The sequence below is a fragment of the Perca flavescens genome, chromosome 15 (assembly GCF_004354835.1).
Source record: "Perca flavescens isolate YP-PL-M2 chromosome 15, PFLA_1.0, whole genome shotgun sequence".
Taxonomy (NCBI): domain Eukaryota; kingdom Metazoa; phylum Chordata; class Actinopteri; order Perciformes; family Percidae; genus Perca; species Perca flavescens.
The window spans coordinates 24,706,150-24,724,614 of NC_041345.1; the positions used below are offsets into that span (position 1 = coordinate 24,706,150).

Below are 18,465 nucleotides of genomic sequence, written 5' to 3' on the forward strand. Positions count from 1 at the left end.
CTACGCCCCGTTCACTCGGGTTCAACACAGAAGTGGGCTTCCCTTCGGTAACCCCCCTGGAGCAGAGCCTGGCGTCCATTCTGCTTCCGGAGGCTGCTTTTTCCGGCCACCAGAAACCCACGCCTTTTTCCCCAGGATCAGGTATGTGCTAACCTCTGCCGTCTCCGATATGGCCACCACTCCAGGAGCATTATGGGGCGCCAATTCCACATGCTGACGGTCAAGCACGTGTTGGAATGTGTGCACCACCACGAATGGTGTGGATCTGAAAGACTTATACTTTCACATCCATTTATTCCCAGACACAGGAAATTCCTGAGATTCTTTTTCCAAGGGGCCCATTCCAGTACAACCGGCTGCTGGTCGGGTACTCACTGCCCCCCCTCGCACTTTTTCCAAGTGCATGGAGACGGTACTTCAGCCGTTGCGGAAAAAAAGCATCAGGGTCCTGTTTTATCTGGACGGTCTGCTCATTCTGGCCCCCTCCCGGGAAAAGGCAGCGCTGCAAACTATGAAAGTTTGCAACTTCTGCAAACACTGGCTTCGCCACTGGCAAAAATTGAGTTATGATATTATTTACCTTAAGGTGGCAATTGTAATGTATGTAAGACCCTTAATGGGTATATGTAGGTGTGTATTTTATGTATGTATGTCTGTAGGTATGTATGTCTGTGGGTATGTATGTAGGTAGATGTAGGCATGTTTTGATTTGTTTTAAAAATGTGTGACAAGGGGGGGGTGCAACTAAATGCACACTTCCTGCATTACTTCAAATACTAAGTTACTCCTCTAGTAAAACAATATAACATTGAGACCATTCAACAAAGCACACTGGGTAATAACACATTAACTGGTTGCTATGGACTCGTCACTAGGCTTCCTCCTCAGTCATTGTATGTTTTGAGGAGCCTCTCGCTGCAGCTTGCGGGAATACAAAATTATTCATGAAAAGTATCCCCCCCCCCTACTCAAAAAAATGTTGGGTGACCCTCCCCTCAACAAAGAATAAAAAGACATGACCCTCCCCTTTTTTCCTCCGGAGGTCCATTCCACAAATACCAAACGGCCCCTTACTTTGGTGAGTACAATGTTATCATGACCTAAAACAGATGGCCAAAGTTAAAATAAACCACAGTTATCCATTAAACATGTTCACGTGGGCGCAGGCATGAGGAATTTATGTAATGATGTGAAGTCATTGCAAAATGAACTAAGGAAGGAAAATGTGCTGACATGGATTTGTACTACTAATTAAAGGCAACAAATGGCTACGAATGGCTAATTAGGCTTTACTAGTGTGTTGTTTGAATGAAGCCAATTTCTTTCATTTTGTAGCATTTCTGGTAATAAAAACTTCACAAATCTAACTCAATCTATGTGATTTAAATGTCAATAAACCTGATGTCGACTAGGGTTGTAAGCATACATCCGTCTGGATCGATATATCAATTCAATGATCCACGATCCCATATTAACGAAACACAAACGAATAGTTTGACGTTGTGTTTTTTTTGCTTCAAACAATATGTGGTTTTATTTTGTGGTCAAACAGCACTGACTATGAATTGAAGTCAGTGTTTTAAATTAATCTTTTTGCAGAGCATGCCTGCCCTGAGTTGGAGAGGGTCACTGTTGGCGTGTGATAGACCCATCTGCAGGAGTCTTTCAGGAAATAATTACGAACTTTGGGGTGGCTGGTAGTGCTGGATCTGGCACCCAGCCTGGGATGCATTCATCAGTGAGACTTTTTTTAAGAAGTACTTTGCTGTCCTTCTTGTGGAAGTTCTGCTGTATGCCCCTAATGTCTGATGTGTAGTAATTACATTTACTAGTACAGTTTTACAGTTTACAGTTTAAGTACTTGTAAATTTTTTGCTACTTTATACTTGCTACTCCATTACATCTCAGAGGTAAATACTATACATTTGGAAATGGAATGGAATGGAAATGGAAATTGATTTATTTGAAACAGGGACAATGCACAAATAAACATTAAACTTGTTAAACAAGAAAATATGTCTTGGGCCAGGTTATAGCAACAATTGCTAATTTCCACCTGTAGTCCCTGGGCAGGTATGACAAATTTAAAACAAAACAATTTACAATTTTAAATAGAAATATTACAAAACTATATATAAATGACATGATGTGCATAGTAATTAAGAACAAACTGTTTAGTAAAAACAGGGGCCATCAGCCCACTCACTCTCTTTCTCTCCCCTCCCAGCACGCACACTGTAAAAACTTCTGGAGCAGCTTAGGCACATTAGAGTACATTCTACTCCAGATATTCATTCATACAAGGATACACACACACACACACACACACACACACACACACACACACATTCACACTCACACACACACACACACCCACATAAATACAGTATCCTATATATGTGAGCAAACTTGTTTACTCAACAACCAACTCTTTGTTAGGCATGAGAAGGTGTGAGAATTTGTACATAAAATATGTTGCGTGGGGAGGTCATTCCACTGCCTCATTGCAACACAAGAGAAAGAGGAACTCCCAAATTGGGTTTTACGTTGTGGGATGCTACACTCCCCCCTTGTAACGCTTCGAGTTGTTCGCACTGTTATTTCGGAGCAGAGTGTTACAAACCTTTTCAGAGGGGGAGCAGTAGCACTGTATATGATTTTATGTAATAAAGACACATTTGAGTGTTTTATTAAATTATCAAAACTAAGTAGATCATATTTGACAAGTATATGACAATGATGATACTGACGAGTTTTTTTGTCATGAATCTTGAGGCAGTTTTTATACAAAGATTCCAAGGGTTTTATGACTGTTTTACAGGCCTGAGACCAGGATGTAATGCAGTATAAAAAGTGGGGAATGATCATTGCATTTAAGTATGTACTTGATGCTTCAGTGGTGAGAGAGTTTCTTATGTATCTAAAATTAACTAAATTGAATTTCAGTTTGTTGCACAAATTTTTAACATGACCTTTAAAACTGAGTGTTGAATCTAGAGTTACCCCTAGGTATTTAAATCTCTCCACGTGTTTTATATATTGGCCGTTTACTAAAATTTCAGGATAAGTTTTAAGTTTAGATCGATTTGTGAAGAACATGGTTACAGTTTTTTCAACATTTAATGTAAGACACGAATGATGTAACCAGTCACTAACCTTGCTCATGACGCTTGATAATTTCTTTGCTACGTCTATTGCACTTCTCCCATGGGTATATAAAACGGTGTCATCAGCATCCATCCATCCATCTTCGTCCGCTTATCCGGTGTCGGGTCGCGGGGGGAGCAGCTCCAGCAGGGGACCCCAAACTTCCCTTTCCCGAGCAACATTAACCAGCTCCGACTGGGGGATCCCGAGGCGTTCCCAGGCCAGGTTGGAGATATAATCCCTCCACCTAGTCCTGGGTCTTCCCCGAGGCCTCCTCCCAGCTGGACGTGCCTGGAACACCTCCCTAGGGAGGCGCCCAGGGGGCATCCTTACCAGATGCCCGAACCACCTCAACTGGCTCCTTTCGACGCAAAGGAGCAGCGGCTCTACTCCGAGCTCCTCACGGATGACTGAGCTTCTCACCCTATCTCTAAGGGAGACGCCAGCCACCCTCCTGAGGAAACCCATTTCGGCCGCTTGTACCCTGGATCTCGTTCTTTCGGTCATGACCCAGCCTTCATGACCATAGGTGAGGGTAGGAACGAAAACTGACCCGGTAGATCGAGAGCTTTGCCTTCTGGCTCAGCTCTCTTTTCGTCCTGGCGGTGCGATAGATTGAATGCAATACCGCACCCGCTGCGCCCGATTCTCCGACCAATCTCCCGCTCCATTGTCCCCTCACTCGCGAACAAAACCCCAAGGTACTTGAACTCCTTCACTTGGGGTAAGGACTCATTCCCTACCTGGAGAAGGCATTCCATCGGTTTCCTGCTGAGAACCATGGCCTCCGATTTAGAGGTGCTGATCCTCATCCCAACCGCTTCACACTCGGTTGCGAACCGATCCAGTGAGTGCTGAAGGTCGCAGGCCGATGATGCCATCAGGACCACATCATCTGCAAAGAGCAGCGATGAGATCCCCAGCCCACCAAACTGCAACCCCTCCCCACCCCGACTACGCCTCGATATCCTGTCCATAAATATTACAAACAGGATTGGTGACAAAGCGCAGCCCTGGCGGAGGCCAACCCTCACCTGAAACGAGTCCGACTTACTACCGAGAACCCGGACACAGCTCTCACTTTGGTCATACAGAGATTGGATGGCCCTGAGTAGAGACCCCCTCACCCCATACTCCCGCAGCACCTCCCACAGTATCTCCCGGGGGACCCGGTCATACGCCTTCTCCAAATCCACAAAACACATGTAGACCGGTTGGGCATACTCCCAGGCTCCCTCCAGGATCCTTGCGAGAGTGAAGAGCTGGTCCGTTGTTCCACGACCAGGACGGAATCCGCATTGTTCCTCCTCAACCCGAGGTTCGACTATCGGCCGAACCCTCCTTTCCAGCACCTTGAGTAGACTTTACCAGGGAGGCTGAGAAGTGTGATACCCCTATAATTGGCACACACCCTCTGGTCCCCCTTTAAAAAGAGGAACCACCACCCCAGTCTGCCACTCCTTTGGCACCGTCCCAGACTTCCACGCAATGTTGAAGAGGCGTGTCAACCAGGACAACCCCTCCACACCCAGAGCCTTGAGCATTTCTGGACGGATCTCATCAATCCCGGGGCTTTGCCACTGTGTAGTTGTTTGACTACATCAGTGACTTCCGCCTGGGAAATCGGCGACAATCCCCGTTATCCTCCAGCTCTGCCTCTAACATAGAGGGCGTATTAGTCGGATTCAGGAGTTCCTCAAAGTGCTCCCTCCACCGCCCTATTACCTCCTCAGTGGAGGTCAACAGTGTCCCATCCTTACTGTACACAGCTTGGATGGTTCCCCCTTCCCCCCTCCTGAGGTGGCGAACAGTTTTCCAGAAACACTTTGGTGCCGACCGAAAAAGTCCTTCTCCATGTCTTCTCCAAACTTCTCCCACACCCGCTGCTTTGCCTCTTTCACGGCAGAGGCTGCAGCCCGCCGGGCCCCTTCGGTACCCTGCAACTGCCTCCGGAGTCCTCCGAGATAACATATCCCGGAAGGACTCCTTCTTCAGTCGGACGGCTTCCCTGACCACTGGTGTCCACCACGGTGTTCGTGGGTTACCGCCCCTTGAGGCACCTAAGATCCTAAGACCACAGCTCCTCGCCGCAGCTTCAGCAATGGAAACTTTGAACATTGTCCACTCGGGTTCAATGCCCCCAGCCTCCACAGGGATGCACGAAAAGCTCCGCCCGGAGGTGTGAGTTGAAAGTCTGTCGGACAGGGGCCTCCTCCAGACGTTCCCAATTTACCCGCACTACACGTTTGGGCTTACCAGGTCTGTCCAGAGTCTTCCCCCACCCCCTGACCCAACTCACCACCAGATGGTGATCGGTTGACAGCTCTGCCCCTCTCTTCACCCGAGTGTCCAAAACATACGGCCTCAGATCAGATGAAACGATTATGAAATCGATCATTGACCTTCGGCCTAGGGTGCTCTGGTACCAGGTACACTTATGAGCATCCCTATGTTCGAACATGGTGTTCGTTATAGACAATCCATGACTAGCACAGAAGTCCAACAACAAACAACCACTCTGGTTTAGATCAGGGAGGCCGTTCCTCCCAATCACGCCTCTCCAGGTGTCTCCATCATTGCCCACGTGCGTTGAAGTCCCCCAGCAGAACAATGGAGTCCCCCACTGGAGCCCCATGCAGGACTCAGTCAAGGTCTCAAGAAGGCCGAATACTCCGAACTCCTGTTTGGTGCATATGCACAAACAACAGTCAGAGTTTTCCCCCCACAACCCGCAGGCGTAGGGAGGCGACCCTCTCGTCCACGGGGTAAACTCCAACACAGCGGCGCTCAGCCGGGGGCTTGTGAGTATCCCCACACCCGCCCGGCGCCTCACACCCTGGGCAACTCCGGAGAAGAAAAGAGTCCAACCCCTATCCAGGAGTATGGTTCCAGAACCGAGACTGTGCGTAGAGGTAAGCCCCACCAGATCTAACCGGTAGCGCTCCACCTCCCGCACCAGTTCCGGCTCCTTCCCCCACAGAGAGGTGACGTTCCACGTCCCCAGAGCCAGCGTCTGCCGCCCGGGTCTGGTCCGTCGAGGCCCCTGACCTTCACTGCCACCCATGTGGCATCGCACCCGACCCCAACGGTTCCTCCCACAGGTGGTGGGCCCATGGGCTGGAGAGATGGGAGCCACGTAGCTTGTTCGGGCTGTGCCCGGCCGGGCTCCGTGGCAAACCCGGCCACCAGGCGCTCGCCGACGAGCCCGCCGTCTGGGCCTGGCTCCAGACGGGGGCCCCGGGCTTCCTCCGGGCAGGGTCACTCCATCTCTACCTTGCTTCTTCATTGGGGTTTTTGAACCATTCTTTGTCTGGCCCCTCACCTGAGACCACTTTGCCTTGGGAGACCCTACCAGGAGCACAAAGCTCCAGACAACACAGCCCTCAGGTTCACAGAGACACACAAACCTCTCCACCACGATAAGGTGATGGTTCACGGAGAAGTCATCAGCATACATAACAATATTTATGCCCTTGCAAACCAAAGGCAGGTCATTAATATATAAACAAAAGAGCAGTGGCCCTAAAATTGACCCCTGTGGAACTCCCACAGTGGATGCAAGAAATGTAGACAATGTTCCATTTACTTGCACACATTGTTTTCGATTTATCAAGTATGATTTTATCCAATTTTGGACATTTATGGAGATATCATATTTGGCCAGTTTGTGTATCAGTACCTCATGGTTAACTGTATCAAAGGCTTTGCGTAAATCTAAGAAGACTGCTCCCACCACTCCTCCTTGATCTAAGCTAGTTTTAATTTCTTCAAGGAAGTAGCAGCATGCAGTTTCAGTGGAATGTTTTTTTCTGAAACCAAATTGCATAGGATGAAAAAAGGACTTTGAGTCCAGATGTGCTATTAGTTGTTCTGCCACAACTTTTTCAATAACCTTTGATGCAGCTGGGAGAATACTGATGGGTCGATAATTAGAGACCACTTGAGTATCTCCAGATTTATGCACAGGGGTTACAATGGCAGGCTTGAGCACACTAGGAAAGACGTTTTCATTAAAAGACTTATTTATAATCATGGCTAGAGGTATCGTAATAGATGTCTTGTGTTGTTTTAAAAAAGCAGTATCACAACCATATACATCTTTAGCTTTGCTGTTATTTAAAAATGAGATTACATTTTCCACTTTCTCTGTGTTAATAAAGGAAAACTTGAAAGCAGAATCATCATAGGTAAAAGCTTGTGTGAGTTGAGTTTTAGGAAAACTTAAACTCAATTTTTGTACTGAATTTATGAAATACTCATTAAAACATTCCCCAATAATCTGGTCATCACCCTGGATACAGCCATCCACCATAAGTTTTAAATGTTTATTTGCTGATTTTTCCCGTCCAAGTATCTTGTCAATGCTCTTCCATAACTTTTTGGGGTTTCCTTTTGCCTCATTAATAACATTAAGGAAGAAATTTGCTCTAGCCTTTCTAAGTTGTTGTGTGACAATGTTTCTTAAACTTTTAAAAATCAGATGATCAGTATTTAATTTTGATTTTAAAAACTTTTTCAAAGAAGCATCCCTTTTTTCATTAATTCCCAGAGTTTTGTGTTGAACCAGGGTAGATTATATTTTTTATTTGTTTTCCTGCCCCTTTTTTTGGTGTATTTTAATATAATGTCTTTAATAGTTGACATTAAATCAGCACAGGCTGGCTCACAGGGCATGCTACCAATGGTGTTATGCCAATTTACTTGCTTTATTTCATTTTCAATGAAGGCCATGTCCTTTGGAGCGATAAAAGGCATGGATTTCCCCTTCATTGAGTTCTGATTTTTAAAGCGAGTTTTTGACAATTTTCTGGAAGCCAGAGTAAGATTATGATCTGATAACCCAGTAATGAGGTTATAAATCTTTATAATTCTATCTGGTTTATTTGTAAAAATTAAGTCTAAAAGCGTTTGGGAAGACTTTGTTATTCTTGTGGGTTTATGGATTATCTGCGTCATCTGACAAGTTTTGGCAATATCTTTAAGCTTTTTCCTACGTGTTTTGTCTTGCCAGTTTAAGTTGAAATCACCCATAAGAATAACTTCCATTTTTCCATGTTGTTTAAGTATGACATTTAGACAATCATAAAACTCATTTGTGGCAGTAGGGGGGCGGTAGACTGCAAAGACAGCAAAATTCATTTGGGGAGATAGTGTAAGGTTTACCCCCACGCATTCCAAGTTATTTTCTGGAAGGACTATTTGCTGACTTTGAATGCTGTTTTTCACATATATCAGGACTCCACCCCCTTTCCCTTTCCTTCTGTCCCGTCTGTAAACATTATACCCTGGGATTTTAAAAACAGATAAAGGGGTTGTTTGGGTTAACCAAGTCTCTGTGAGGCATAAGTAATCGATGTTTGAATCAGTCAGTAAATGTTCAAGTTGTTCAGTCTTTGAGATAATGCTACGTATATTCAGGTGTCCACCAAAAATACCTTTTGGCTTCGTTTTTGCGTCCCACAACACGCTTGCATGATTTACAGTCTGAAACAGTTTCATCTGCTGCTGTTTGAGGCTTGATGTAGTTTGTGTGGGAATTGGAGGAATATTACCTCGAGTTCCTGCGCCGGTAAAAGCAGCACACTTCGCCGGTCTAACGATGTCAGGATTAGCTGTTTGGCAAATGTCCAAAGGCATCTGTCCAGGACTTGGCTCGGCTCCGCGAACACCGCCTGGGCCACCCACATCCGCGGGTGCTGCTCCCGACACCGCAGGACGTCCACCCGGCGAACCACGGCGAAGCCTCGGACCGTCCAGACCCAAGCGCCGCACAGAAGCACCACCAAGCCCAGGGCCGACAGCGGCAGCCACTGACACACTCCCCGCGGACGCGAGCCGCCGTCCCGCCGACGAGCCACGCCGAAGATCCAGCCCGCCATCCGCGCAAAAGCCAACCCCACTGGTCCATCTCAGCTCGACGCAGGGATTCACCCGATCCACCGCCGGATTCCTGCAGACACTGCCCGAGAGCACCACCGCCAGAGATGCACCGGCGCCACAGGTAGGCGCATCAGGAAGGTTTGCTCTGTCTGTTGTTTGGCCAGCTGGACCAGGGCACTGGTGGATGTCGCCCGACAAAAGTAGGCAGAGGCATATTATCATGGCATTCTTTGTTGATTTTTTACAAGGAGTTTCTTTGCGTTTTCTTCTTTGATGGTAGTGATTTGAAATTGCAAGCGTAACAGCCAAGGTGTACTCTCCGTACCCAAAAACGCCTTTGATCTTATTTGTTTGCACTTGCCAATACGCCTCCTTGTCAAGCCAGTTGTTTAAGATGTTATTACAAGTTGTGTCCTTACAAGTTGTCTCCTTAGTAGGCCTATAAAAATGTTCTACCGGCAGTGTGGACTTTACAAAAAGTGTGTAAAGTAGCAGAGCAACCAACACGCCTGCGTTGCCTACCGCCATTTTTCATGGCACAATGCACAATGCAGGTAACACACCTACTTATTTCAAAATACTCCTGCGCTGAATGTTTTTTTTCTGATCTTCTGTTACATGATGAACCACCCAGACCTCTCAGATGGTCTGACCAAGACAGGTCTATTTTCTGTCCCCAGAGTCAGAACTAAACATGGAGAAGCAACATTAAGTTTCTATGCTTCACGTGTCTGGAACTACAGTAACTCCCAGAAAATTACAGGTCCGCTGCAACTCTCAGTTCTTTAAAATCAAGGCTGAAGACTTTTCTTTTTGATGCCGCCTTTTTTACAGTTTTTACCAACTGTTTACACACGTTTTCAAAACTATGTCTCCTTTTTTCAAAACTCTACACACAATTCCTAAAACTGTACACACAAAATGCTAAATGCCTCACATCTCCTTCAAAATGAAACACTGCATTCAAAATACCATAAACACATCTCAAAATGAAGCATTTGCATCAAATGGCAAACACTTTTTTCATAATAGTAAATATATGGATATACCATGTAGACACTGTTGTTCTAAATCTAAAGCTCTTTTGTCTTTCATAGGCTCATATCTACATTTACAATGTTCTAGAGAGAAAGTAATCTGCTGAAAGTGGTTGAAAAGTGCACCTGTAAAAAGCAATGTAATGTTACAGTAAAACAGAAAATATTGATTGGGCAAAACATCCCGTTAGTAAGAGTAGCTCAGTGTTGTTTACAGTAGCATGAAACAAGAACACAAAAGTATAAACATATAAAGGTATCATTTTTAGAATAAAGAATGTGTGTACGTGTGTGTGTTGTGAGTGTTTGTGCCTGATTGTGTGTCGGGGCGGGGGGGTGTGTGTGTGGGGGGGGACAGAATTGTATGCACTTTGTGCAAAACAAAGTCTGATTGATTTGTAATGCTGAAATAGTCATTAGATAGTTGCATGCAGTATGGACGCCACTATAAAGCTACTCAGGATGGGCTTCTCTCCCTGATCTCATCAGAGATGGCTCTCCTTTCTCTTCTTCCCTCCTCCTCCTCCTCGTTGTTATCCCCTGTCTCTTTCTTCTACTCCTCTTAGTCTTTGTCTATTGTTGGCATCCATTGTTCAAAACTGGTAATCTGACCTTGGACCTTTGTATAGGCCTATACTAAAGCAATGATTGGTTAGTGTTCAGTTATGACATAATGTGTTTGCAAATGTGAGGAGTGTGTGTGTGCCCTGGTAAATAAGTATAGCATTTTGATTGGCTGTGTTCAGAAATGGATAGCAAGTCACTTCCTGTTAGATTTTTGTGTCTTAGGTAGAGAATTGTGTGTAATGTTTTGAAAAAAGTGTTTTATGCAATTGAAAGATGAGTGAAAGGCTGAGAAATAGCTTATGGTTTTGGAGATTTGCTGGGTAGTTTTGCACTTTGAGTAAGAGGTTTCAAAGATCGTGTGACATGAAAAGATTTTGTGTGTAAGCAGTTGGAAAAAACTGTTAGTAATTGTTCATTTCTGTGCAGTGTGATTTGTATTCTTGTTTGTATTTTAGCTGTTTTCATGTTTTTCATTGTTTTAAACTGCTCTTTAAATGTTGCTGAAATGTGCGGTACAAATAAAGCTGCCTTGCCTTGACAGCTTTAGTTACTTACTGATTCAGATTATTAAAACAAATTATAATCAGCTGATATACTCTATCGACGACGTTTCACTTGAAGATTGTGATTGGTTTAAAGAAATGCCAATAAACCTGAGCATGTTTTTCTCCCATTGCAGAATGCTGTGTAGACTAACCATACCCTCCTCCACAGCGCTGTGGAGGAAGGTCTGGCAAAGCGAGACTAGCTAATAACTGATTTTGTATTTTTATAAATTAAACTAACCAGCATGAACTCTGCATTTACCAGCTGCAACATTAAAGTGATTAACATTTTAAACAATACAAACATTTTAAAACAATAATATAATATATATTATTTTGCTTAACGAGTACTACTCTTAGGACATTAAAGCTAAAGTGGGTAGTTTCTGTCTCCCCAATGAGAAATTTTAAGGAATGACAACAAAACAGTGGGTGCATCCACATGATACAAGCCTTAGGTGATCGCACATCACTCCCGTCCTCTACACAGTTGCTAGTAGTCAAGGCGGACATCGAGGATTAAAGAAACATGATGGACTCTTCAGAAGACGTAATTATCACTTGAGTTTCTGCGTGTGAATGTCGCCGGACAATACCATTTAGTAAACATAGCCATACTGAGAAATACAGAGAGAGTTGTGTGGAGCTGATAGTCTTAATTAGCTTTGTAGCAACTCATTTGACAATGGCTTGAATGTAACAGACGTTTATTAATACAAAAAAGGTATGCATTAAAGCTTTAAGTATATTTTGATGCTGATACTTTTATACTTTTTTTAAGTACGATTTTGAATGCAGGGCTGTTACCCGCAACAGAGTACTTCTACACTGTAGTATTAGTACTTTTACTGTTTTAAGTCAAACAGAGTACTTCTTTCACCTCTGGTTAAAGGTCCCATGACATGGTGCTCTTTGGATGCTTTTATATAGACCTTAGTGGTCCCCTAATACTGTATCTGAAGTCTCTTTTATATAGGCCTTAGTGGTCCCCTAATACTGTATCTGAAGTCTCTTTTATATAGACCTTAGTGGTCCCCTAATACTGTATCTGAAGTCTCTTTTATATAGACCTTAGTGGTCCCCTAATACTGTATCTGAAGTCTCTTTTATATAGACCTTAGTGGTCCCCTAATACTGTATCTGAAGTCTCTTTCCCGAAATTCAGCCTTGGTGCAGAATTACAGCCACAGGAGCCAGTCCCACAATGAGCTTTCCTTAGTATGTGCCAGGTCTGGGTCTGTAGCTATTGAAGAGGACAGGGGGGGCACTTTTCTCATTTGAAAGCCATGATGTCATGGGTAGGCCAAATTCTTTGCAAAGCAGAGAAAGGGGAGGTAACCTTGCAGATCGGCCCATCTGAGCTTTCATTTTCTTAAAGGCAGAGCAGGATACCAAGGGCTCGGTTTACACCTATCACCATTTCTAGCCACTGGGGGACCATATGCAGGTTGGGGGAATGCATATTAAAAAAAACTCATAAAGTCAAATTTTTATGCCGTGGGACCTTTAAAACAAATGTGTGCTTTAAACGACGGTGCAGAGATGTGAGGAAAATCAACATGTCCCCAGATATCACAGACATGATTGTTTGGTTCAATAGATGACAATCTCAGTCCAGTGAGAAACATCTGGGAAACATCACCTCTACACGCCAACAGTTCCAGTGCTTTATTTGGGTCTGATGCCCGAGCTTTGAGTTTCACATTCTGCTGCACACAAATGTTTCCTTATGCCCTTTATACCAGCAGCCCCTTTTTACCACAGAAGTATTTATAGACTGAAGAAAAGATGGTCTTACTGAATGTCAATGTCTCTCTCCCGATTGGGGAAAAAAGGGATGACCCTCCCCAACAATTTATTGATGCCTTCTGTACTGGTTTACATTTGCCCATTGTTGTATTGTTTTTTTTAATGCATCTGCTCTGTGTCCTGTGTGTTGGTCTGAGTGTATGTGGTTGCAGCCGTGGTCATCCTGGGGCACTTGGATCTTTCGGCGCAGCTGTTCATGGTTATCCAATCTACTCTGCTGAAAGACCGTGTGTTCATGGGCATTGGAAAAACATTTCTCCCAGTGAAAATGTCATCATTGACATCACTTCATGTCAGTGAGTCAGTTGGTGATGCGTTTTTGTGCAACAAGTTGTTATGCCCAACGCCAATATAACAGAAGAAGGACATGCATCCCGAGATGAACTGCGCCTGTGAAAAACTCTGCTGTCAAGTTGGACAGTTTCCAGCCGATTAAATATGAGAAACAATGCCAAAAGCATTTGCTTGTGAAAGTTAGACAGTTTGATTGGGATTTTGCTAATCTTGTAATTGCACATCAATAAAAACTCCAGGCCACCAATTTACCAAAAATATAGTTAGGGATAAAGTTCCATAAGGATGCTGTCTAATCCAGTTTATTTTGAAAGTGTTATTTAATGTGGTGAAGTCTAAAAAGTTCAGATCAATTAACTAATTCTGTTAGCCGCTCGCTAATGCTTTTTTTCTCTTGGATCCTTTTGGAATATGGTCCGGGAACCTGAAATGGTGCCTTTTATTCCTAAATTCTCGTTACACAAACGGCAAATCTCCTTTACCGACATGTTGCTTGCATGCTGAGCTAACGAGCTATGTTTTGCCTGCAGCAGCAGGGGCGGGCTTGTGGTTGTATTTTCATACGCTTCGTGGATCTGATTGGTTGATTTGGCCCGTCTATCACCAACATAGGTGATAAACAGATGGTTCATCCAATCAGCTAACCAGTATTCCGCCCCTTCCCAAAAGTTCTCCAACGGAAAGTTCCCAGATGGATATGCCGAGCAAATGCGAAGCAATCCATCTGGCGGAGTCAGGTTAACTATCTATAGCTAAAGAGAGATAAGTCATAAGTCTGGATATACACCATCAGCTTTTGAGAGTAAGATTCTACCTCTTAAAGATAAGTCTCTTTGTAACCATGAATTCAGTTTCCTTTGTGTTTTCTGAAAGGTAGGACTAAAGTTAAGGGAGCACCTTGTAGATTGGTCTTTGGCTATGATAATTCCTAGATAAGTGACCTGATCTTTTACAGGGATGTTATGTATAAAGGGCACCAAGAAATCTTTCATAGCCATAAGTTCACACTTTTTCAAGTTCAAGTGAAGGCCAGAGGCTTTCGAGAAACCTTAAATTATTCTAACGATAGAGGAATTTGGAAGGCATCCTTCAGAAAGATTGTGGTATCATCAGCAAGTTGACTGATTATAATCTGCCTATCCGCAATTAAGATTCCTGGTAAGGCACTGTTTGAAATATGAAGAGCTGATGAGCGATGTGACAGTTACCGAGGCTTTGTATCGCTTTCTCATCAAAAGCCAACTCCCTTTATGCCTTCCCTTCGATAACCCCCGCGTTTACTAAGCCCTCTTCTGCCGTACAGCAGTACCAGTTACTGTCAGCGGAGTGGATGTTTTGGTCTATATTAAAAGCAGTTATTTCAGATACTTTCCTGTTTGTTAGTTTATTAGAGAGACGCACACGGCCGTACTACAGGGCTCTCGCCCGGGTCAGGGAACCCGGAGGCGAGGCAAGAGGCTTTGATTACCACCCTAGATGTCCCCAACTAACGGGCTCTTAACCCCCTGTGTATGAAAAGCACTGCCCGAGGGGATCTTTACAACCAAATGATTTTTCTTAAGTACTCACGGTTTAAGGCCGCTCCTCCCAGGATCACCAAAGGTCCCTTCCTTCCAAAGGACGCCCGCTAGCCTTCCTTGGTCGCCGCGTCGAGAGAGGCCAAGAGCTCGGGGAAATTCACTCTGCAGGGAGATAACAGGAGGTCTGACTGTCAAGATCGGTCCCCACCGGGCCGCAACTAGCCACGGGCGGTTAAAGAGGAGTCTGAGCTGTCCCCCGTGGGGGTGGCCCCTGACCGCACGGCAGGGGTGTAGAAAAAAGAGAGAAAGTCACAAAAGTTTCACACGGTTTTTTGGTTCCCTAGCTGCAGGGGCGGATCTACAGGGGGGCATGTGCCCCCCACACTCTAGAGCCTTGCCCCCCCAGCTGTCCCCCTAACTTTGGTGATCCACAAACTGTACTTGTAAAAACAAACCGCCACTATGTCCACAAGCTTCTCAAAAACATTGAACTAAACAATACATTTACCAAAAGTGAACAATTTCATTTTTAATTTTAAAAGTAATCTTAGCCCCCTGCCCCTCAAATACTTAGCTACGTCCCTGATTCAAACGTGCAGAGCAGCGTTCGCTCAGTCTGGGTCACACACAGTGAGTCAGCTGCGGTGCGGTGGCCCTGCAACCCGGCTGGAGCGACTGAGCGAGTGCTGATTTTATATTTGTTATAGGCTACTTATTAGCTACATGGCCCTACAGTGTAATGTAATACAAGGATAACCAGAGGTTTTCACATATTGACTTTTGCAGGCCAGAGTAGCTGAAGACAGTAGCTGGAGCCTAAACATGAAAAGGAAGGCTAATAGTGGGGATATTGTCCTAAACATGAAAAGGAAGGCTAATAGTGGGGATATTGGCCTAAACATGAAAAGGAAGGCTAATAGTGGGGATATTGGCCTAAACATGAAAAGGAAGGCTAATAGTGGGGATATTGCCAGCTTTTTTGCTAAGAAAATTCAAAGAAGTACACAGGAGAAAGAGCATGAGGGAAATGAATGAAAGGGCAGTTAACTGGAGAGACCAGGAGGGTCCACAGAAGACCACAGAAGGAGAAGAGGAAATAAGTGACGGAGAAGATAAAATAAGTGAAGGAGATGAGGAAAAAGAAGAATCAGTGAGGGATGAAGAGGAGGCTCCAGATTCAGAGAGAGGGACAGAGGCAGGGAGTGATCAGGAGGAGGAAGATCAAGATGACAGGCAGGAAGAGGCCTCTACTTACCCCTGGACCATATGGTATGAGTTTATTTTTCTTCCATATAAATTGCCCTACAGTAGGATAATATGTAATGTCACTTATATGAATTGGCTACCCCACAAAACACATTAAACCTTGGGGATATACCATATTTTCATTTTACTGCACTATTGCCATTTTTATACAGGGTTCTAATAGTTTTTCAAAAAAAGTTTATTTTTTATTTATCAAGAGCTTTCAAAATGAAGCCATGTTCAAGAGAGTCAAAAGCTTTATAGAAATCAAGAAATAAATCAGAGAAAACTGTTATCATTGATGAGATCGTTATAGTCTAGAACATCCATCCATATGATGTTTCCTCATAAATCCAGATTGTAACTCATCTATGATAGAGTCTAGAACGTATTTCATTCTATTAGCAAATATGATAGCCAACACTTTACAGTCATTATTTAGCAGTTTAATCGGATGCCAGTTCTCTAAATTTTCCTCATCTTTATTTAGCTTTGGAATCAGGGTGATGATACCTTGAGTCATACTTATTGAAAGAGCTTCATTATGAATGCTTTCTGAGAAAACATTTAGCAAAAAGGGGGGCAGTTCTTTGTCAAACATTTTATAGAACTCAGAGGTTATACCATCACAACCTGGACTTTTATTATTTTTAAGACCATCAATAGCTTTCAGAACCTCAACATTGGAGAGGTTATAATCACATGCATCCCTATCCTCTGCGGAAATAACTTTACAATTGTTGATTGAGTCTATACATGAGTTAGCTGTCACTTCACAGTATTTGGATGTGTATAGATTGCTGTAAAAACAGTGGCAAAAGGCAGATATATCTTTGGGATTATCAACTATCTGATCTTTTAGTTTGTTGATCGTATCAAGAAGAGATCTAATTTTCTCCAATCTAAAAAAGTAGGCTGAGTTTTGCTCGCCCTCTTCTAGCCATTTGGATTGAGCTTTTTCTATATATAATTCATCTAGTTTATTTTGTAAGTGCATATATTTGATCCTCTCCAATTTAGATAAGGGCTCCTTTTGAAAAAGAGATGCCAGTTGTGTAGTAATCTCATCTTCACTTGCTCTTTTTTGTTTTGCCAAATCAGCACCAAACTTTCTAAAAAAAACTTCCCTAGCTCATATTTTAACAGTTCCCAATTCCTCCCGTAAGCTTTCTGGGTTTCTGCATGGTTCCAGTGAGTTATTATAAGATCCTTAACTTTTTCTTTGACCTGTGCGTAGTTCAGAAGAGAACTATTCAATTTCCAGAATGATGCTTTTGGGCCTGTATGATTACCAGGCAAAGATATTGATAGATAGATTGCTTTATGATCAGTCAACGGAGTATTATAAAAATGAACTAAGATGTTATCATTTATCAGGCATCTGGAAACCAGCCAATAATCTATTCTAGACTGTCTTGATCTGTCCTTATTAGACCAAGTATATTGTCGCTCACTAGGAAACAATTCCCTCCAGACATCAATTAGTTCAAACTTCTCCATAAAACATTTCAGAGTTGTTAAACACCACCACTTTTCAGTGAACGCCGGCGTCGCTGGATTGGGAAACCCTGGGTTGTTGTGACACACCTTATGCGGGACCGCGGTTGTTAGGTTAGGTGAAGCCAGGTAACTGAAAGAAATCCAGGGCATGTTGATCTTGATTCGTAGTACAGGCCTCTGGTCTCCTGATGTCCAGCGCTGGATCGTTTTCTGCTATCCATGTGGTAACGACCCTCGGACGACGTAGTATCTCACATATGATCTACTTGCTCTTTGCTTAGACCTGTGCTTTGTTTATTTTTCTACTACAGTATATTTTTGGATTTGAGTTACTACACACAAACTGCCTCGACACGCCACGCACAACTCCCTGTCCTGTGCCGCCACTGGTGTGTCTCTGTTCATGGTGATGGTTACCAACCCCTCTCTTTCAGGAACAAGATCTGGATGTGGCCGTCCCGTCAGTTCAGCCCAACTGAAGGCCTGTCGGTGCCAACAAGTGTGGAGAGAGACTCGAGCTGCCCTTGAACAGACTACGGAGCGGAACCAGCGTCTGGCATATTGCCGCCGTGTTCCAGCGCCCACCACGCACCTGGACAAAAGTGTGGTTGTCCTCCCGAGATCTCCCTCTGCAAGTGGAGTCCCAGAAGCTGACATCATGGTATGTTGGACCTTTTGAGATTGCCAAAATCATCAACCCCTCGGCTGTGAAACTGAACCTGCTTCTATGAAAGTGCACCCTGTTTTCCACGTGTCCCTTCTTAAGCCTGTCTGTTCTAGTCCTGTGCTTTGTTTTTTTTCTACTACAGTATATTTTTGGATTGAGTTTTCACGCTCGCTGCCTCGCCATGCCATGCAAACCAGCTGTGGATTCATACAGCCACCCTCCCTCCCCTCAACCTTGTCAACCGAACCAACTTA

General features: G+C 44.0%; 1 protein-coding gene across 3 annotated transcripts; it reads left to right on the forward strand.

Moving 5' to 3' along the window:
• Positions 1-60: 60 nt before the first annotated feature.
• Positions 61-18,120, forward strand: LOC114570349 (prothymosin alpha-B-like). 3 transcript variants are annotated; one of them, XR_003694489.1, is made up of 2 exons: positions 61-141; positions 17,979-18,120. XR_003694489.1 is itself a non-coding variant. In XM_028600637.1 (2 exons), exons 1-2 carry the CDS (start codon positions 8,747-8,749, stop codon positions 18,021-18,023), a joined length of 447 nt encoding a protein of 148 aa, XP_028456438.1. In that variant the 5' UTR covers positions 8,417-8,746; the 3' UTR covers positions 18,024-18,120. The 3 variants fall into 3 exon arrangements, 2 of the variants coding, with proteins under 2 accessions (XP_028456438.1, XP_028456439.1); XM_028600637.1 differs by lacking the exon at positions 61-141 and adding an exon at positions 8,417-9,148; XM_028600638.1 differs by lacking the exon at positions 61-141 and adding an exon at positions 15,492-16,068.
• The last annotated feature ends 345 nt before the right edge of the window (positions 18,121-18,465 follow it).